This window comes from Mercenaria mercenaria, unplaced genomic scaffold (assembly GCF_021730395.1).
Source record: "Mercenaria mercenaria strain notata unplaced genomic scaffold, MADL_Memer_1 contig_3967, whole genome shotgun sequence".
In the NCBI taxonomy this organism is placed as follows: domain Eukaryota; kingdom Metazoa; phylum Mollusca; class Bivalvia; order Venerida; family Veneridae; genus Mercenaria; species Mercenaria mercenaria.
Window position 1 is genome coordinate 1 of NW_026462157.1, and position 23,270 is coordinate 23,270.

The following is a 23,270-nucleotide window of genomic DNA, read 5'->3' on the forward strand; positions in this document are numbered from 1 at the left end:
CTATCTGTCCGACAAATAGTTATGATCCGATCTTCATGGAACTTGTTCATAATATTTCTTCTTGATGATTTCTAAGCCATGTTCGACACTGGGTCATATGGGTCAAATACTAGGTCACAAATCTAAAGGGAAGCTTGTTAACCCTCTGGAGGCTATATCTATGACCCCGTGTTCATAAAACGTGGCTAGAATTTTATATAGATGATTCCTATGATAAGTTTGAACCTGAGTCATGTGGGTCAAAATCTATGTCATCACTTAGACAAAGAAAAATCTTGTAGAGGCCACTTTTATCACCATATCGTCATAAAACCTGGTAAGAATGTTTATTTTAATGATTTCAAGGCCAGTGTCCATTGAACATACGATGACTGAACAAGACGAAATATATACAAAGAAATTCTGCCGAATTGGATACTGCCTTTAGACGTTAGGAAAAATGCGACTTAATATGCGATCACTTTTTTTTCTGTGATTTGTTCAATTTGCTATATATAAGATATTCTGGAGATTATTAAGTGTAGCGTAAGAGAGGTATCAGATTAGAATCGGTGTGTACAAGTGATGAGCAGAACACATAAATCTTAAACATAATGGCACATTATTGTGTTTGTTTGCCTTGTAAAGTACACTTCCCAAATAATATGTTACGTCGAAATATCATTTTCTTATCATTTGTAAACTCTAGTTCCATGAGCTAATCCAACATCATAAATATTTATTCGAACTGAACAATTTTAAGTTATGGGAGTAAATGTCAGTTTGTGTTTCTTTGAGCGTTTCAATACAATAATCGCTATTTGATTTTAAGTCGGTCAGCTTAATATCTTTGATAGCATGATTAAATCTTCTATAAAATTACGATTACCATTTTATTCATTATAATTTTACCGTAAACTCTGATACATTATAGACACAAAAAGAGGAAAGGGAGGAGGAAAAGATGGAATTGTCGAAAGAGCTCTCCGGATTTGATGAAAATAATGAGCTGCGAGTCCTCTGTTTTGGTTCAGTTCATTGCGGAAAGTCGAGTTTGATTGATTCTATTTTGTCTACATTAAGTGGCAAAATATCTTCAAAAGCAACAGCGGGATATGTAGCCAAAAATTCATCTTTAATGTCTACAACACAAAAGGTAAAATACTTTTTCCTCGTTTTAGCTTAATTCTTCAGTTTGAAAGGCCGTAATAAATTGATTGCTACATTGTCATCACCTCCATCAACTTATCTTTACTCATCCCCGACCCATTTGTATTTGTTAAAAACATCAATGAGGTAGGTAGTATATTTGTCATATGTCAATGAAATTAATTGACATATTGAAAACATCAATTAACCTTGGTACGGTATAATTAAAAACACTTGATCCTGCCACCCCGATACCAATAGCTAAACGTTTTGTCCGAGCAGCTATTTCTGTACATGCGACATGATGATGTTTAAAATTGTATATATATTGTTTTTACAAAAGTAATATTGCAATTTACGTTTGGAAAACTAAAATTAACTTACGGAAACATATGGAAAATTCATGAGAGCCAGATCAATGCAAGCGGACAATTACGTAAATAGACTTATTCTTTGAGCCATTTTTTAATAATCTCAGTTTCCTTGTCTCAGTTTCCTTGCCTGTTTTCCTTGCCTGTTTTGTTAAGCCTCTTGTCAAGTACCATCTGAGTACTTTTTGATTAATTTTGTGTAATATATATTTCCAAATGATGAATGGAGTTTGACATAATAAAATGAAAGCAGAAATCCTGGTTATCTATTTGCATATAGTATATCAAACGGGAAAATACAAGGTTATCGGAAGAAATTATTTCAATTTCAATATGAGGAAGTTCTTATAAATTTGAAACATTGACTGTAATGAAAATTAGCAAATTACATGATAAATTAATGACAGGAAATCAAAACATATAAAAAGGTGGGTGCCGTTACTATGTGCTTGTTTGAAAATCAAGGTACTTCAAAAGGTTTACATTGGTAATATTTTTCTCCACTTTATATCTAAGTTGCACTCTAAGGTTTGTTTTATAATAGTAATGTAAAGTCGTTTCTAGTAATTCCAAATAGATTCGAAATCGGAAGGTTTGGGCAGGCGGGGACTACAAATTTTTTCGAACCTGTCTTCTTAAGTAATCATAAAAATATTTTAAGAAAACTAATGGACCATACAACGCAAGAAAACGTGTGACCAGCGAACTGATGTTTGCTCTGTAATGTATCAGAAGGGAATAAATTGGATCTTCTCAGCCATTTTTACCGACAGAACCACCGTCGTTATCATGTCATTTTTATAGAAATTTAGTAACTTGTTTACAGCCTTTGCTGTTCAATGAGAGAAAATCATTTCACAGATGAAATGATAAGTTTATCAATGAAAAGACGAAGACCTACCATACCCAGAGATTTATTTTGTTCGATTTGTTAACGGTATGAAAAGAGTTCGTTGCGTTTAAGTACAGATTTGTGATAAGCTTTATTATTTGAAAGCCCCATTCCTCCATATATAATGCTTTTGATTATGTTTGAACGTTGACTTTAGCGCGTCTGTTTAATTTAAGCGGGGATAATCATTAGCGTTTTTCCTATAAAAATCATAACAGCTGAAAATGTTCGTGGTTTAAATAAGCACCTTTTTGAATTTAAATATATCACTATTTTATCTTTATCAATATTAGGCTAACGATGACTTGTAAAATATAATAAAGCTATTATCCTTTTTGTTTGCATTCTATTATTGAGGGTTAACACTTGAACCATGCGTTCAAACACGAATGCTATACTTGTACTGAACTCTAAAGATAATGGGCTTGATGTTATATTTACTTCATGGGAGAGATGTAACAATACATAGAAATTTTGCAAATCGAAAGAAAATAAAACGACATAGTACACTGTTCTAACAAAATGCCATCGAAAAATACTCAGCGTCTGTGGGCGCGGACAATAAAATGCAAAAGACAGGTTCGCTCTTTCCTTGTCAGACAAGTTTCTGCAAAGCTTTTGTGATCGAAACGATTTGACAATGTTGCCGAACCTTATTTAAAGACAGAGAGGTACTACTATTAAGCCATAGATTTGTACTATGGTAAATGTTTCTTTTGTTGCTATGTATTATTTTTATTTGCAGAGGAAGTGAAATAATAAATGTAAATGCGATTGATTCCTAAATTTCAGGTACTTCGGTAAAAGGACTATGCTACGCCCATGGTCATTGGAATAAATTTGGTTGAATTGATATGTTTTATAATTTTCTGTTTTGGCTATTCGCAGTTTAATTCCAGCCATTTTGCATAGTTCGGTTCAATTGCTTGTAAACAGCACGCGTATGTAAAATTGCAAAAACATTTCAACAGATTGTTGGTAATAATCGTACATAATATATTTAAAAGCATGTTTCATAAGCTAATTGATAATAATAATTTTATTACTTTAAAATCAAATTCGGTAACTGAAAAGGTATGGCCGTCAAAATATTTAGACGCGTTTTTCTAGAAATGAACAAAATCTGTCTGTTTTTTTTTTTTTTTTTTTTTTTTTTTTTTTTTTTTTTTTTTTTTTTTTCTTTTGAATAATCAACTGTTGCTACCGCATGTCATTCAATTATGAATGTAGCTCATACAACGCAAACAGAATTCATTTATTAAGTAAAGCTTATTATATTTCATGAGGATTTCATACATTTAATGTAACTATCTAAAGAGAAAATATTTTAGTAAAAGATCCCCATTAGGTAACTTTATAAAAGGTTTATATTTTATTTTTTAACGGCTGTTAAGACAATCCCAGTTCGATTTCCTACTTGCATATGTCTTAATTTCTTGAATTAACTTTGTCTGAATAGTTTAGTAACAAGCACTTATGTTTTTTATGTCGATAACATAACATACTTCAATTTATAAGAAAGACCATTTTTGCAAAAATCTGGAATGAAGTCCCTTTTAATCATTTTCATCTCAGTAACGCATTTTTGAATTGTACCAGCTATCAAATAATAAACGCATATCAGTAAAATCGTTTTACCAATTGATGCTAGCTTTTTTTCCGGTACAAGATCATAGCCTGTATAGGTGAGAAATTTCATTGGATGCTTGCCCTGACCAGTAAAATGATTTTTATTGGTTTTGGAAGCTGAGGTCAAATTTAATCGAAACTGTATGATGATTCTAATAAATCAGTGGAAAATGCTTTGTCAGTCGCTACAGACCCTTGTTTTACTATTTCTTTACTTTATTGTATATGCATGATAAATTCTTTGTACATATACCAGTTTCAGCTGTATGAAATCAAACATAGGAGCGAAACCGGTGATTTAAAGTCAAGTCATGTTTATTTTGGAGATATGCCAGGGATTCAAGAAGATAATGGACTTGATCTGGATCAAGTAAAACATATCGTGAATGGTCATGTTCCGAACAAATACAAAGTAAATACAACATTTCTTCTGTTAAATTGTATCAAGTTCTGGAAGCGAACATTTTTTCATTAATATAATTTTTATGATGTGAGATTGTCGTCCTACTTGGAAGTACAGAAATATGTAAATTGCATAACTATTATAAATATGTTATTTCTGCTGATAGTTGATGAAGCAGTTGTTAGTCGAACCATTGACACAATTTATAGTATCCGTTCTTGTTCTGCATGTGTCCGTTCCTTGTCCACCAACAACTGCAGTGTTGGCACATTTATAACATCATTAATTTTCTTGGCTTGTCTTTACAAAACTAATGGACATGTGTTCCATATTTCCAACAGCAGAAGAATCACTATTCTTGCTTAGGAAAATACTACTAAAAATTGTCAAACTTTACTTTCGGTGCGAAGCTTGTATATTTGTTTCTCTGAAGCGTGCGGATAAAATAGTTTTGCATTTAGGATACATTAAGGCATTCCATTTAGTGACAAAGTTTTCAGATGAGCCATTTTAATGCAACTGTAGCTCTCAAATAATTTAACAATTACAAGTTTGAACTATAAAGGATATTCATATGTTAGTCAAATTAAAATTTATCTGTTATATAACTCCTTTTTGACATAAAACTTCCTTTATGATGCAGATGTTCATTAAACATTTAAGTAATATCGTGCTACATAAGCGTGTTTCGTTTTGCCTAGCAGACGGGAATCATGCCAAAATGTCATTCTTTGACTTATTTTGTCAGCTTTTTGATACTTCGCCGCTAGGCAAAAACTAATAAAGATATATTTAAAGATATATATCTACCAGAAAGAGCGCTATAAGAATAATTGTTTTATATCTTGAAAAATACTGCATGGAAGAAAAATAATCTTTTGCCGGTTGTTGATGTAGTTAGAAATATCCGACTCTTGGATAACTGTATAATTATATATATATATATATATACTGATAGTCAAAGTACTGAATTTTAATGGCGCAATGTCCATATCACTCGTACTCTGAATGATATTGTGTTTCTTTTTAATCTATTTCTATTTCTGCCTCCACTTATCAAATGCATAAAATTAAAATTTGTTTGTTACGAAGGAAAAATGGAAATTCCATGCACTATGCTATTGTTAAAATATGAAATTGTCTTAGCTTTCGGTGAGATATATTCAATGTGCCAAAAAAGCAAACAAATATTATGTAATTACTTACTGTTGGATGACAAATCTGAAAATATCAGTAAAATAAATTATCTCAGATTCATTGCTTAACATTTTTAATCCGTATACTGGTATGCGACAAGTGAAACAGCCCGTTTATCCTTCTGGTAAACATTGTGTATAGCCAATTACTCATGTTACTTTCAAAGAAAGAAAACTAAGACAACACTTTAGTTTTTGACTTCTGTTTTATGTAAGACATAATAAATATTCAGATATGTGGTGTTTTACCTCACGATTAATGGCAAATTGTGTGCCCAAACGTTATGGCTGGGTTAATCTTAAGATAAAAGGACCACTTGTTTGAGAGAAATTAAAAAAAAAAAGAAAAAAAAAACACATTCCGTTTCCTTGGCGATCTGATTTAAATACTGTCCTTGCTAGATCCAAATACACCCAAAAAATAAATGAAAAATATCAAGTTCTTGTCTTGAAATATTTTTTTTATTTTTAATTTATGCATGTTATAAACAAAATAAATTATTTTCACCCGGCAATGCTGGCACGGCAAATGGAGACAAATGCATATTTTCCGGGGTTTGCGTACAATATCTATCTTACACTCAGTTCTGTATCTGTCACTGCGGACGTGTTCGAGAAATAGTACATGAGGCATATGGTTGATTGGTACCATATCGGGGGATTAATTCTTATAGTGATATTTGGAAAGGTATACAACCCTGGAGCAAGATAATATATGATAGCAATGTATCGACGATAACTTTTGGTGTGATATCATCCTGTTATATGCCTACACTTAGATACAAGTTCAGGTGAGCTAAAATATATCCAATGTAGACATATGAATTATGGAACATATGCTATTCAGTTTGAATAATTGATGTATTTGTAACAAGTATTTAAGAACAAATAAATGAAATATTTCCCTGATTTTAGATATTTTGGGGTTTGCTTCTTTGAATAAATGTTAATTAAAATAATGATTATAAAGAACATCTTAACAGCATGGACATCTATTCAGCATAATTACAGTTCATAATTAGATTTGATTCAGATAGATGTTAGACCTTGAGGTACCCCCTGCCTTCCCTACGGAATTCCACATTATGGCTTTCGGAAAGTACATACTGAATGCATTTTATTCCTACATAAATGCAGTTTGATTGTTAGGGCATTTAATATGTTTCCTAAAACCATTTAAGACTATGAAATAGTGTTACACAATGATTAAGAAAAAGTGCATTCTGTAGTTTATTAACAGTCTTATTTAACAATGAATTGAATGTGCTTTAGAACAAGAATTCTTTCATTCTTTCACGCACACGTTAAAATCTAAATTAGTCTAATTTACGTAACAGTGATTTTATTACCAACAATATAGATATTTTACCCGTACTTATAACCCAATAACCAGGATGTTATGATTCTTCATACAACTGAAAGTACAGACTGAATAGTGTTTCTTATAACTATTTTTTCTGCGGTGGAAGGAACTTTACCATGATGTAATCTCCATATAAGTTTGTATGTTACCAAAATTTTACAAAACTGAAATTTCTAAAGTGAAGAAAATGCTCTTCACAGATCGAGAAAAAGTTATATTTTTTTATAATAACTATACATAATTTGTATTGTTGAACTATATATTTACTAGAATGCAGTGAATCACCATCTCATTGCAATAGTTGTACGAATTTTACGTTACAATAATTTGTGTTACCGAAATCAGTACAAATCAATTATAAATGTTCAAGAACATATTTTTACATGTATATATTATATTGTAATACGTTTTAAGATTATGTTTTAAATAGAAAACAAATAAATACTCATTGGAACACCATGGCCTCATAGGGACACTATCATTCTAAGTTTAAATGTTAGAAATCTTCTGACACTTACTTATTAACAGAGGGCACATATATTCAACCATAATTATTTGACCTTCAACCGATGTTTATGTAAACAAGTAAAGAAACTTGCTGACAATCCAAGCCTTGAAAATCTGTTGAAAGCGTTCAAAGAGTACTTTCAAAAGTACCAACACTTCAAAAGTGTCAGAGAGAGACATCACGGAAAAGGGCACACTTCTGTATACACTTTATTGATATCATTCATTATATACTGGCATTAATAGAGGCCACAAATGTCAACAGCCTGGATGTGCATATAGGAGTCTGGTACAAATTGTGCTCACTATCATTTGCGTCCAATCATCTGAACGATGCAATGTACATGTATCTACCTGCGTATCCGTTAGTTTATAATAATTTGTTTTAGCTCGATTGTAATGAAAGCGTCAAGCCTATTTGTATCACTGTCGAGTCCACTTCCTGGAAAACCAATACTGATGTCAATAGAAAAGTCATGGTTGTGACCCCAGTGGGGCTCGAACCCACGACTCCTGGATTGAGCCGACACCTTATCCACTAGACCACCGCTCCCCTATCTGTTCATTATGATGAATCTTAAGTAACCCACGCTTGTGCAGAAAAGCTTTTGAGGGGTCATGGCTTCAGTGTGTCTAGATCAGCCGTACCAGTATCACAGATTGCTGTAAAACCTACTATAGAACAGACTGTCAACCTTCATTCCAAGAAATAGAAAAGCATCATACGTTTTAGCAGAAAATGTTTTTCATTCTACAGGTGTCATTTAACACAGCACATGCAAGCTAAATATGTTGAAACTACACAACCGAAAACAGATATGACTTTAGAAGACAAATCCACACAAAAAGAAGTGGAACCTGCACAGATCAAAGCCGATTATTCGGATTTAAAAAGTGATGACAGTTATAGAAAAAATAAATTATGTTTCCATTCAAAGCTGAATGAAATGTGTCTGGACTATTCGTGATATTAGTTGTTGAACGCGCATGATGTAGACATAAAATTCCCTGTGTCCAAAATAGGAAACAAAGACAGACAAAGCCAAACTATTATACTACGTTAACTCATTCTGCCCTAAAGCGGTATCTCCGCTTCTGCTCTGCTGATATTTATCTTTCAACCACCTAGGATGCTGATAAGCCAATCTACCCGGAATATCGAGAGATATTTTGAGAGATAGCATTGATTTTGTAGTTTTTTGCTTTGGATATTGTTGTTAATTAGTGACATATGACATCAAATATGTGCTAATAGGTATGGAATTTGCACTCTTTGTAAGTAAATCGAAGTAGCTACGCAACAAAATTAATTTCATGCAGCTTTGTAGTACAGCCATTTCAACAGACTATTGAACTAAAGGCACAAAACAAATGACCATATTCTCTCATCGGATCTTGTTTTGGCAACATTATAAAATGCTAAATTTTTATCATGCACATATTTCAACAACAAATACGAACAATTCTTACAAATAATTTTAAATACATAATATTGTCATTTTTTAACACTGATTTTACTCATTTATACGCATCCAGGCAATCAAAACGCATCAAAATAAAGTTATTTCTCATAAAAAATAAGCGTATGTGTTTATTATGAAGATGTAATAAAATGAATATTTTAGCTAATTTTCAGAAAACATGTACATGTACTTCATGAAAATTTGAATTTTGAAACAATTTTGTGGAGTTTCTAAGGTGTCATAAACAAGCTGTCGAAATAATTGAGTTACTATAAACACTTCATTCTATAGATCAAGAAACAGTCTCGAAGTTTAGCATCAAAATAAATAGATGAATAAAGAAATAAATAGATAGATACCAACGAAGGTGCTTTTACATTTTTATACACACATGAGCATTGTTATATCGCATATTAGGTAAGAATTAAAGATCTGGTGTGCATGAGTTAAAGATACTTTAATCTTACATGTAAAAGAAAATGTTTTCTTTTTTGTGCGGTAATTATGTACGTCTGTCTTTACTGTGTGTGTATTTTTTATAACAGTACCCGATCATTTATAATTCATTTTTTTCCGCACTCAAATGTTAAGAACCGTACTTATAAAGAATAAACTCAACGCCCTTTGTAGCTCCATAGCTATGTTTTTATATTTATCTCTGTTAAATTTTGACAGATTTAAATGAAATTCTGGCACAATGTTTAATGATAATTTCATTCTAATAAAACGTAAGAATGATAATAATGAGAATAAACTCAATTAGCCGTAAACTTGTTTGATCTCGTAGATGGCATTTTTTGCCGCACAGCGACGAGCGAAAAAGTATATACTTTTGGGTTGCATTATTTCAACTGTCATTTCTCAATAAATATTTGTTGGTATCTATTTATTTATTTATTCACTTTTTTTTATGTTTCGATCGTATAAAGAATCATCCGTAATTTTCAGGCTTCGAGAAATCACAAATTATAACTCTTTTACAGCTTTCTTCAACGAAAGCATTTATTTTAACATCCGGTTTTATTTATGTTTTGAAAATGTTACGCAACCAAAAAAATGATTGGTCCAACTTGTAAGAAAAAACTAAAAGATTTTATTTAAGACCAATGAAATGTGACGACTGAATGCGTCATGCGGAATTCAGAGCTAGTACTGTAAAGACGCATGTACGCAGCGCGCGGTTTCCAGATGTAGATAACAACTCCGCCTAGAAGCGGCACGCGGTATTCAGATAACAATTGGTCGACGCATTAATGCGTCGCGCGGGCAGAATGAGTTAAAGGAAGTATCGAGCTGCAACAATCATACCATTCTATTGAAAATGTATCTAGCATCTCTGGTGGCGATGCGTTCATAGTAGATTTCGTTGCAGATACATACTTTTCCAAAACAATCTAGCCTGTCGAAAGAAAACGACGTGGAACTGCGCCAACACTTCTGTTTTCGGGTCAAAAATACCAAAACATCCGCAGAATTGGAAATATTTCATGAGCAATAATGACAACAAAACTCAATTATGTTCAGACAGCTTAACTCGCAGACGTCAACATGTGTGCTCCGACGACGTTTTGGAGCGGCAACCAAGACGACGTTCTTGATAGTTCCGACGGCATAGACATGACCCTGTTGCCACCATATCAGACAAGTCAGCTATTTATTCATTTACTTATATTAATCTACAAAATTGTAAATATACATATTTGCGTAGCTATTGTAAAAAATAAGAAAACTGATTGTTAATATAATAGACTCAAATTTGATACAATCCCTTAATGTTTTTCTACATTCAGTTAATACTTTTGTAGTTTTATTCATATAAAATTAAACGACCTTGATCTTTTCTTTAAGGTGTATATTTGCCTACCTGCCCATGAGAATAGCCTTTATCTTCCTGGTGTTGAAAAAAATTGCTGGAACTTGAGTGACAAAAAGATTGTTCCTGAAGAACTTATTGTGGAACACTGACATAAACGAAACCAGTGAAACTTATGAGCTAACCAATATTGACGACATTTTATAAGATTCAGACAGTGATAAAGAGTCATAACTAAGAATGCTCTAGTTTGTTGAATACATAGAAAATGTGGTTTATTGAAAACAAAGAATAACCTTGACATGATATACAATGACTGAAAATAATAACAGCAGCATATTACCGATTACGGTAACATATTGTAACATAATAACTTTTCCTTTCAATTAATTCACATGGCATTTGATATCTAATTGTAGAATGATTTTATTGATTAGTTAAAATGTTTCTTTTCTAAACATCATACTAAATAACAACCACTATATCATGTTTATATGAAATAATATGAAAATCTTGATTTTATGGTAACGTATTTTACTGTATAAAAGTACCATCTGGTATTATTCAGCATAAAAATGTTTAATGTTTAAGCATAAGAACATTGATACAGAAGTAGGCATGTGTATGCACCTTTAAGATAGATCAGATAGTAAGACATCATGTTTAAACAACATATTTTGTATTTTGCGTCTACATGTGTATTGTCACATAAATTACTGTAACAGCAAGGAGACTTTGATATTAAAAACTAATGGCCTGCGAATAACTGTCTAATTATAGATTTAAAATATCGAAACTAGTTCAGAAATTGCTTTGATTTAACGACATTCATACCTTTCTGCTCGATATCATTTACAGAAGTATAAATTAATTTCAAACAAGTAGGTAACGCACATTAATAGGCCATAAATTACAAGCGCCCCAACAGCCAATGGCAGACAACTTGATTTTGTGATTTGTAGAATTCTACTGCCTTATACTTATATGTATTTAAACATGTCACATTAGTTCAAGAATGAGCAAAATACCTTTCTAACTGCATATTATGAAACAATATTTGTGTTCTTTAATTATGTTTAAGCACTGATCTATGTGTGTCTGTAATTGCAATCACTAAACGCTAAAGAGGCAATGGTTCAACAACAGTTCTATAAAATACGTAAAATACATAAACTGAGTTGTTTGTCTATCAATTTCGAAACAAATATAGTCAAAAATGAGAGAGAACCATTAGTTTGAAATAGAAAGTCTTCTTATGTATAACAGAAGTTTGATGAAAGTCTATTTTGGGATGGTGTTACTGCACGGCTAATAACTCACAAAAAGCTACCACCACTGCAATGTTATCATAGTTTCTGAATTGTCAGAGGCCTACCTATCCAAAAATAGCACTAAGCTTTTATCACCTCGGATGGTACCGCTGGCCAAAATTGCTGGGTCTGGCTCATGGACTAAAAATATTGGTTGTGTTCACTTGCCGTGACGGATACTTTTCGTGTGAATTATGAATTATTCTCTACTTTTAAGAATATGATATGTTACTGGTTGTCATTGCAGATGGGAATAGTAAGTTTTGAAGGTAACTGTATTGGCCGTAACGAGGCTCTATCCAAAAAAAAAAAAACAAAAAAAAAAACAAAAAACAACAAAAAAAAAAAAGCAAACAAAAAAACAGTTACCCAAAAGTCAGATATTTCTAACTACATCTACAACCGGTGAAAGATTATTTTTCTTCCATGCCGTATTTTCAAGATAAACAATTATTCTTATATTGCTCTTTCTGGTAGAAACGTATTTCGAAGAAAGCACAGGAAATTTAAGATGGTAAACAGAAATTCCGTGGTGACGTTTCAAAGATACATAACAAAGAAGTTTCGGTTTAGTTTTATTCTTTATCGGTAATATTGTAGTTTTGAATCGAGGGTTCAACGCAAAACTAGTCTATCTGCTTCTATTTCTATATACACTTAAACCAGTTTCGCGTTGAGCCTTCAAAATATGCTATATGGAAGAAAGGCAACTATCAAGGTACAAGAAATGGATTAATAGAATTGTTCATGACAATATATAAAAAACGCACGGATCCTCGGTTGGCAATAACAACACGGAAGTCATCTGGCATAGAATGTATCAGGAGGGTTTTTCAGTATGGTAAAAATCACCGGAAACACCAGTGCGTTGTGCAAGATCAGATAGCCAAACAAATATTTATAGTATCAAATACTACAGATACTGCAGGAACTATCATTATTTCATTTAGTCATTATGTCTTTGCGAGTTTCATATGTTCATTGTGAATTTTATGAAATAAAATCCTTTCTAGGGTGACAATTCATGTTAGTTATAGTTTTCGTGTCATTAAATGCATTCAGATTCAAGATGGAATAAATGCCGATTCTACGGATTTTGTGAAGTGTCCACAACTTAAAGACCGGATACATTGCGTGTGTTTTGTCATCGACATATCTGCTCTGTATAACCTATCAGACTCGTCTTTAAAGATGTTCTGCGAATTCCAAAATTGGCTTTTTGAAAGTGGTAAGTTTGATATTGAAATAATTGTAATATAATATAATATGACAAAATACCTTTATGAAACAACTGTGAACCCGACTTTGATATGTAGCCCTGTTGCCGGTAATATTGCACACCTAAGAATTAACTGAACTCTTTTATACAAAATACGCAAACAGTAATTAGAATATATCTCTTACAACAAAGAACATGCTTTACTTCATACGTCTGCACATTTGCAAAGTGAAATACGTCCAAACTTGCTTGTAAAAACAAATGAGAACACACCAACCTCCGGTCTGCATCTATGTTTACTTTGCCGGTAATGTGGCACATATGACATCACTGTGTGAAGTAATCAGCTGATTCTGCTACTGACGCGTAAACCGGTATTTTAAGTTTCCACATGCAATAGTGGGACCCCGTTATCCAGTGAAATGTCCATTGAATTAACATTTATACATATCGAATATTGTGTATATGTGAAAATTACATCTAACTTTTGGAATAGAAAACAGTTAAACTTATGATGATTCCCCCACTATATGTCTAGGCCTAGTGCGTTGAAGGCGACAACGTGCCGCGTATTTTACACGTAGTTTTAACGGCGACGCCATTTACGCCATATTTCCGGCTTTCACGATATTGTGCTTTATTACGGATTCATCTTTTTTCACGCGTAAAACCAGCCTTTTACGTTACTAAGTATCGAGTAGATATTGGAAATCCTGGTTGTAAGACAAAAATAATATGACGGCAAAATACAAGTTCACTTTTGCCTAAAATAGCCTAAAATTGAAGGTCTCTAAATGGAGTAAAAACAAGTTTCTTTCATTGACAACAAGAACTAGTATTTTATCAAAATGAACACCACATTTTAAAATTCATTCATCATAAAAAAATGACGTAAATGAAAATACTTTTAACATTTTTGGTATGGAAAACTATCACTTTTTAACCGAATTGTTAAGCAAATCTGAAATTTTCACTTGATCAGTATTTCTTGAAAGTACAAAATCATACCAGCATGCTAATATGACCACCAATTATTTGGTCATTTATATTTAATTATACCATTGGACAGGCTCTCTAGTGACAACATGTTATGCTGCAATTTTTTCCAACTGTCTATATTAAACTTGTATTTTTATTAGTCCCCTACTGGCTATAAACTAGAATATAGGAATGCAGTTTTTTTCCTGTCCGGTCAGTAATTCTGACATCCATTCAGGGATTAGAAAATTACTTTATATGAATGTTCCCCATGTTGAGATAATGTGCAACACACAGAAACCTAGTTAAAAAGGTCCACATCACAACTGAAGATGAAAGGTCAATGGGAATTGTTTCTTGTCCCGTCTATAACTTTGTCATGCAAAACGGGATTTAAATATCAGTTGACACAAATATTCCCCTTAACAAGACAACGTGTAATGCACAAAATCCCGGGTCTATAGCTGAAAGGTCAAGGTCACACTTTGAAGTCACAAAATGGCTATTTTTCCTGTCCAGTCTGTAACTCAAATTTATGAATTTATCTACAGGGATTTTAATATTACTTGGCACTAATGTTCACCATCATGTAGTGGATTGTCATTAGCAAGAACAAGGTCCCTAGGTCTTAGGTCAAGGTCACACTTAGAGGTCAAACGTCAGCTACAAGAATGACTTTATCCGGAGCATTTCTTCTTCATACCTGGAGGGATTTTGATATTACTTGACACAAATGTTCGCCACCATGTGAGGGATTTTCTGCGCAAGAACCAGGTCCGTAGGTTTAAGGTGAAGGTAATACTTAGAGGTTGAAGTCCACATTCAAGAATGACTTTGTCCGGAACATTTCATCTTCTTACATGGAGGGATTTTAATGTAACTTGGCAAAAATGTTCATTCCCATAAGGCACCCTCTTGATTTTTTTTTTTTTTTTTTTTAGAAATTCCTCCCTTTGTTGCATCCCTTTGTTGCATCCCTTTGTTGTAACGTTTGAAAAATCGAGATCACTTTTTGAAGTTTCAACATGCGTGTTATATCCAATATAAGGTGTATTTTAACTTATCCTTATCTCTACCTCGTAAAGAGTTATGTGTGGACTTATATTATTATAGATTTTTTTAAGATTAACTGCCTTTATTTGTTACTATAAATAACAATGGAGAAAATAAGATGCCTTCCAGCATACATCAGTAGGGGACTTTGTATTGCATGGTAATACTTCATTTACTTGTTTAAAATGAGCAGTTTCAATAACCAAGCTATGTAGTATAAAGTAAATAATTTCAAAAGTACTTTTAACACTGATGAAATGAATCTAGCCAGAACATCAAAAGCTACCGTATTACACTCTATGATCTCTGCCTGCTTTAATGCAGTTAGGATTACACTTGAGTGTTCGTCCGTTCAAAACTTGATTGCAGAGATTCTTACCTATTATCCGTTGTCTCCCAATATGTTTTAGCTTGTCTGATTTTACAAAATTCTACTTGTATTTTGCCGAAATTATGCCTTTTTAACTTTATAGTATGGGAGCCAAGGCGAGTAAAGCTTAAAAATTGCAATTTTTTGTGCATCCTCTGCTAAACAAATTATTTCTAGGGTATTATGTTAGGGGATGTCCATTGTTTATGAAAATTGACTTTGACAAGCTGACCACTCATGCGAATCAGAGAAATCCAAGATGGCCGCCAGCTCATATACTATGGGTAGGCCTACATTTTCAGAAATTTTATAAAAATGATCACTGTCAATAAAGTGTTAATTTAAAACTTAACAGTGTGTGACTTTAAAGATATAGAAACACGGAGTTTGCAGTGTCAAGTTCAATGCTTTAGGTCAAAGGTCATTTTTGTATAAAACTTAGTATTACACCACCAGTTTTCTTTTATTTAGTCTATATTTTTGTCAGAAAGTAGCTTTATCTCATACCAATATCAGGAGACATAAATATGTTTGCAGCTGTTGAAGAGTTTAATGACATATTTTTGAGTCCTAGAGTCATTATTATGAAAAAAAAGAACATACTTATATTACTACTCACTAGTCAAGGGAGTAGCTATATTAATATGTTGTTTTTTTTTGTGTTATTTTTTTATTTCATAATTTTAGCTCCAGCACTCAAAATAAGTCATTAAACTCAATCCATTCATGTGCCGGACCCCTGTGGTCAAACTGAAAAAAGTTAAACGAGATTATTTAATTGATTTCATGCCAAAACTGCCATAAAAGCTCATGTAAGACTTTTTTACGTATGTATTATAATAATAGCCATAACCTGTTTACCGTCAACGGTTAGAACGCAAAGACGTTGCGCCCTCAAGCATAATGGTTGACGTTCCACCAGATGACGCTGCATAACGCTTTTTTTACCTTAAAAGGATTTTCATAACGGACTGTAAAGCTGTATCCTGATATTATTCATAAACAAGTTAACACTGAAATTAAAGCTGACATAGTGGTGGAAGGACCGCCGTTTCCTAATTTAATCGGATCTCCGATTGGTCTCGTGCCTAAGAAAGTCCCAGGTGGATGAGTTCATGATTATTAATTAACTTTCCTACCCGCCTGGCGAGTCAATCTATGGTTATATAGATCCAAAATTGCGCTGTTTTTAGTATACATGTTTCGGTGAGCAGGTTATGCTAGTACAGAACCATGGGAGACATTGCATATAGTTTAAAGTTGACATTAAGATTGCAGCTCTTTTTATAGCAGTTCCCCCATCCGATTTGCGTTATTAGGATTTAACTTTCGTGACAAAATTTATATTGACAAAGCTCTTCCTTTTGGAGCATCAATTAGTTGCATTTCCTTTGCCATGCTTAATAAGTTGTCACCGAAGTCAAAACGCAGCATGTGTCTTGTGAAAATCCTTACATTAATGTGTTTACCGCTTAACATACTTATTCCTCGTCAGGTAAGCCTTTCTCTGTGATAGATTAGAACCGGGCATTTATTAAGGTTTGGTGTTACAGTAGCGCACATATCTCTCTCTCTCTCTCTCTCTCTCTCTCTCTCTCTCTTCCGAGTGTCACCTCATATCATTACCAGTGTGTCCTATTTCTGTCATTGTTTTTACTTGCATTCTTTGGCTATTCAGAATTTAATTTAGCTGGGTTTTAAATAGCCAAATGAAGTAAAAAAGAAATGTGCCAAATCCTTGAAAAGACGTTACGGAGTCTGACGTAGAGGTCATTTCCTGAAGCTGAAGACGTTAATATCAAATTATACAGCAATCAGGCAAAGCATGAACGGTTCCCTATTTTGTCACGAGAAACAAATTCCTGTTACGTTGTATTGATATTCATTGGGCATAGAAAATAAACTGATCTACCGATGAACACTTTTGGTATGTTTTTCTTCATGTGAATTTCTAAACTAGTGTTCTGCACTGTCAAACTAAATTGAAGTGGAGGGCCTAAAGTTTTACATAGCAAAACTTGATGACTCTATATCTATACAGTTTTAACACAACAGTTACTGTGGTTTTAGTGCAAACAAGTACCTGCAATATAAATCATTACAAGATAGTGCTTAAAAGAAGAAAGTTCACACACATACATAAATATATATAGTCTTTTACTTTATATATATTTTTTTCTATATATATATATATATATATATATATATATATATATATATATATATATATATATATATATATATATATATATATATATATATATATATATATATATATATATATATTAGATACAGAAATGGCCAAAAGGTCAAAAAAGATATCATAACGAGATCGTCATAGAAAGGTATAAATCAGTCTATCAATTTATAGTTTGTAAAAGAATGTATACAAGTTCTGAGAGAGCATAACTATTAAACTGGTATAAATTACCTTACACAATTGTGTCTTAAATTATGATTACAATACCTATATACAATTCTCATAATACATTTATTATCATCCACTTCAAGATTTTCTTCAGAATGTATTCATTTAAGGAATGAAAACTTTGTTTCAATGTTCATACAAAATAGAGGACAAAATAGGATCGGCAAATCCACGGCGATCCATGTAAAATTTGCCGATCCTAACCTGTCGTTCATTTCGAATGAACACAAAAAAATCACTTATTATACATGTACTTACATATTTTTGCTTTCCAGTTGTAAACAAGAATTTACTTTAAATTGCACATATTTTGTTGTATTTTGCATTAAAGCCAGTTTCCCGGGAATTCTGTTCACTAGAAGGAACAACTGCAACGTTATCTAGCCTAGGGAACGTTTATCGCTGACTATAGGCGGACGTCGTCAAAGCAGCGGTCCGTTATCACTAAGCAGTATTGACGTGAATTTCGTGCCTTTGACTTTGCTGTTCATATAAAATGGATGTCATAATTTCCTGTGGTTACTTGGTTGTTTTGTGCTTAACGCCGTTTTTCAACAGTATTTCAGTTATGTAACGGTGGGCAGGTTCCTGGATTCTGTACCGGTACAAAACTATTCTCCGCAAGTAACCGCCAACTTCCCCACATGAATCAAAAGTAGAGATCACAATGTCTTTTATCAAACCGTCACAGAGAACGTACGTCTTGCACAGGGCTTGAACTTGCGACCCCGCGATCCGTAGACCTGTGATCTCCCTATTGAGCTAAGCAGGCGGGCTTCAAATTTCTTATGCAAGAGAAAAGGGCGAATGTAAATATTTTCTATCAAACAAATACAATGAACGAGCTCTGCCATAGAGTGTTGGTAACAAATGTTTACTAAATGTGTTACAATTCTTTTCCACTTAAGAGTGCTAAAATTACCTACCCTTGCCAACTGGTGACGACCCTGATCATCTGAATAAATTGATGCCAGCTAATCAGTCTTTGCAAACTTACCTGCTGTCTAAGGAGGGAACAGTGTAGACTATGACCTGCCAGCAAGGTTGAGTGATATTTCCCATTATAGATTGAGTGGGGATGGAGTATGTTTGAAATGCAATAATACAGGAAACCTAGAATCTTCAACTAGCAAAGCGAACCACTGGAATTGAACATACTGAACATTGCACAGTTTTCTGTTCTTTGTAATAGTAATGAAACTTAAAGTCGTTAAATTCGTACTTATTTAAATTCAACCTTTTTCTGCAAATGTCAGCCACCTTAGTCGCCATCTTGTATTGCTCCATGGAAATTGAAATATGGATCTGGATGGTTTCAAAACTGAAAACACATGAATGTTGTACATAAGAATGAGCATTGATGTTGATTTTCTCGTAATTTTATACCCAACGTTAATAGTCGAATAGCAAAACAATCAGTAAATTTGACCTTTTGACATTGAGTGTGACCTTGACATTGAGGTTGTAGATATTTGTAAATACGATTTCTGAGTACTTGTATATTGTAAATGCAATCAAAGTTGTTTTCAATACCATATTTTGATGTGATTCAAAATGCTGCTGACATTACCGTATTTTGTTCATTTTCTTTAGTTTGGCGACCATCTTGGATTTCTCCTATCTGCAAGCGAAAACAAATGCGCAAGCTCACTTTATGTAAGTAGTGGACCTTCCCCTATAACATGGTGTAAAAATATTTTGTATTTTCAAAATGGTGGACCTAGGCTTCCAGACTATTAAGTTAATAAATGTTGGCTAAAGAACACACATAAGCAAGGTTCTTATTATCTATAAAGCTAAAAACTTCTAAACTCAATACGTCCTTGTCATCATACAGTAACATCATAGGGCAGGGTACATAACAATAGATGTTATTTTGTCAAATTTGTGTTCCTTTTGAAAGCAGAAGTTTTTTGAAAGTTTATATGTAACCTGGCTGCTAAGAAAACTATTAGATTGAATGCTTTCAAGCTCATCACTTTGGAATCTTAACACGATTTTCAGAACAGATTCCGTTATTATGATTTAAATTTTGTTAAATGTATGCTCATTTTAAACGAAGTGTGAAGTTTTGCTTATAAGTATATTTCTCAGAAAATTATAAAAAAACAAATGGTTTAAAATATTACACATATCATAAGCACTATAAAATGACCGAAACTGTAAGGGTTCTTAACTCTTACTGCAGGTATGTACTATTTATTCTTGCTGAGAGTTTTGTCTCAGAAACAATTTTCTATATGCTGTATTACTCTTTATTAGTCTTCAGCTTCAGGAAATAACCTCTATGTCAGACTCCGTAACGGTTTAGGCAATACATTGTTTCGTTTTAATAAGGAACTCATACTGCCGTTTGATTTCAGACATTCCGTACATTGTGGTAGCGACAAAATGCGACGTAGCGAGTTTACCCGTGCGGAAGGATGTTTTGCAGGTGTATGAAAACCAGAAGATTAAAGCATTAAAAGACAAGCTCATTGAAATGTTGGGTATCAGAGAAACCAAAATATACCCAGTGCGAAATTACGTTAATGAAAAGTACCCGATCCCTGAATTCGATGCCCTCCTGTTAGGTGAGTATTAGCAGTATTGTCCTAACCATCCTTTTAATATTAATAGACATGCCATGTTCTTTGTGTATCAGTTTTTGACCACCCCTCATAGAATTATTTAAAAGCTGTATAACGTACCTACGCAAAGCATTTTTATAGGATTTAGCCACATGTGATTTTGAAGTCTCATACAATTAAACAGTAATTCATAGGATTTGCCGTTCGTATATTTTTCAAAAACACAATATCGATAACACAATATTTTATATTTTGCTTCTTGCTTGCGCTCGCGGAGCGTAAATAATTTAATTGAAAAGGGCTTGTGCGCTACATTGTACATAATTATGATTATAATTCCAGTCCTGGATTGTTTAACACGGACTTTAATCACAGTAAAATATTTTGAATTATCTTTCCCATAATGCCGTTGCATGATTTTTATCAGACTGAATCTAACTGTTACAAAACTATGATTTATTTCATTGAGGAACGGATGAATAAGCTACAATATTAATTTGATATCATCAGTTTACATTGTATTGGTAATGGTATTTACATGTACTTTTTAATGTTTGACACTTTTTTGTTTGTGTATTTGAATGTAGGTGAGGTAAGTTATTTATTCAATTTTTCGAATTTCTTCTTAGAATGATATCAATACATATTCATCTCTATTCAAAGCTTATCAGGGACATTGTCTGCTAGAAAAAATACAAAATTAGAAAAAAAACTAACTTCGTAGCGTTTTTAATGTTTTGCAGTAGATATTCAAACCACATCTCTGCCATCTTTATAGCTTAAGATTATACTAAGCCAATGTTATAAAACAAATTTCACCATATTGTGCAACTGCAGGTCTAAATATTTATAAACCGAAATGTTTCCATATATTCTATGTCCTTGTCTTTCTTTGTTTTTTATGCGCACAACTGTGTTGTTTGTGCCGTGTGGCGGCCGTAAAAAGTCTCCCCGTACATTCAATCAATGTTGTTATATTTTCATCCTTCAGGGATTGTTATTCATTCTAAACTCGGCCTTGTGTGCGTGTGTGTTGTTCGTTTTGTCCTTATGTGTTGGCTTTGAGTGAGCGTGTGTGTGTGTGTGTGTGGTGCACGCGTCTGCGTGCTGGGGGTTTCGTTTTGGGGAGGCTGCGTTTTTGGTGCGTGACATTCCCTGTTTAATATTTTTCTTTGTTTTTTTTTTTGTTAATGTAACGGGAAACACCTTCCATTTAGGGTTTTCCAGAGTTAAATGAAACGACATTAAGAATATATGTCTTCGAACGCTCACGTTTTCCTCAGAAAAAAGAACAAACAAAGATATTTTTAAATTGCTCGCAGTCTTCATTTGTTTTTCCAAAAAGATATTAGATCTCATAACATTTCAATTTGATGTCGAGTACACTAAATTAATAGCTCAAAACATGTCATATCAGAAGACCGCTATAAGACGACTTGCCTTTCGTTCAAATTCTTTTCCATTAACTGAACCTCTAAATTTAGTATGTAAATGTGATTATGTACATTGTTGGGAAAAAACAGTTTTGAACCAAAACATGTCACATGTTCTGATATAACCCTCACATGAATCCGTCATAGAGCAACAGCTTTGAGTGCAGAAAGTCTTTTCGTGCATACCAGACGGGGATTTCCGGTATTTTTACCGATGCTGGAAAAATCCATCTTACACCCCGGGGTGTAAGATTACTCTTGTGCTTTAAATGACGTATTACGAACTACATATATGTAGAAGATTTATGCAGTTATTTATATTTTATTTCGAAAAACGGAATAAAAATCCAGTACCTTGACAGTTCCTCTTTCTTTCCGATAGTATATTTTTCGATTCAAAACACGTTATTTTCTCGAAAATTCATAACGTTACGCTGCAACTGATAAAACAAAACCGGAACTAAACATTATTATTTGTCTTTGAAACGTCATGACGTCTTTCCTATTTACGGACGTTGGTTTTCAGCGCTTTGTTTAAATACGCTGCTATAAGAAATAGTTCTAAAAAGAAAGCCGTTCGACTGATTTTATTTTTATTAGTATATCTTGATATCGGTATGCAAGAAAAAAGAAAAAGATTCTGTCACTGGTTATAGGTGCAGATGGGAATATCCGGCTCTTGGGTAACTGTTCAGACGATAATTCGGTAGGAACCTCAGTACCGCCTAAACAGTTACCTTCAAGGCCGGAAATTCCCATCTGCACCTATAACCAGTAAAAGAATCTTATAAAAAATCGTCGCGTCATACCAATAACATCTGTAAAAAGATCCTTGGAAGCAAAGAATGCAACCAAGCAAGATAGTAAGAGACTCGGCTTGATTGAGTCTGCTCATGAGAGATAATGAAAAGTGCAACACCTCGACTGCGTAAGCGGATTTCTATTACTAAGATTTTGAATTGACCCCAAAATCCCAAATGACCAGAGCACTGAATCAAATAACAACCCTGTGAGAGGATTTTTTGAAGCATTAAAAATCAATCAGTAAAGAAATGTGCTTCAGTTCTCTCTTCCCTTAAAGAAAGATCCACAATCATTGAATGGGCTCGATAATATAAAAAATCAAGATATTATAACAGCGCCG

The 23,270-nt window shown here is 33.2% G+C and overlaps 1 protein-coding gene across 1 annotated transcript; it reads left to right on the plus strand.

Annotated features, from left to right (window-relative positions):
* Positions 1–913: 913 nt before the first annotated feature.
* LOC123566506 (interferon-induced protein 44-like) lies at positions 914–21,285 on the plus strand (the record flags this gene model as incomplete). The annotated part of the gene is made up of 5 exons (XM_053534750.1): positions 914–1,135; positions 4,277–4,432; positions 13,138–13,303; positions 20,487–20,696; positions 21,281–21,285. Coding segments are annotated over 5 exons (759 nt in total), but the record flags the coding sequence as incomplete, so codon positions are not given.
* Positions 21,286–23,270: the final 1,985 nt, after the last annotated feature.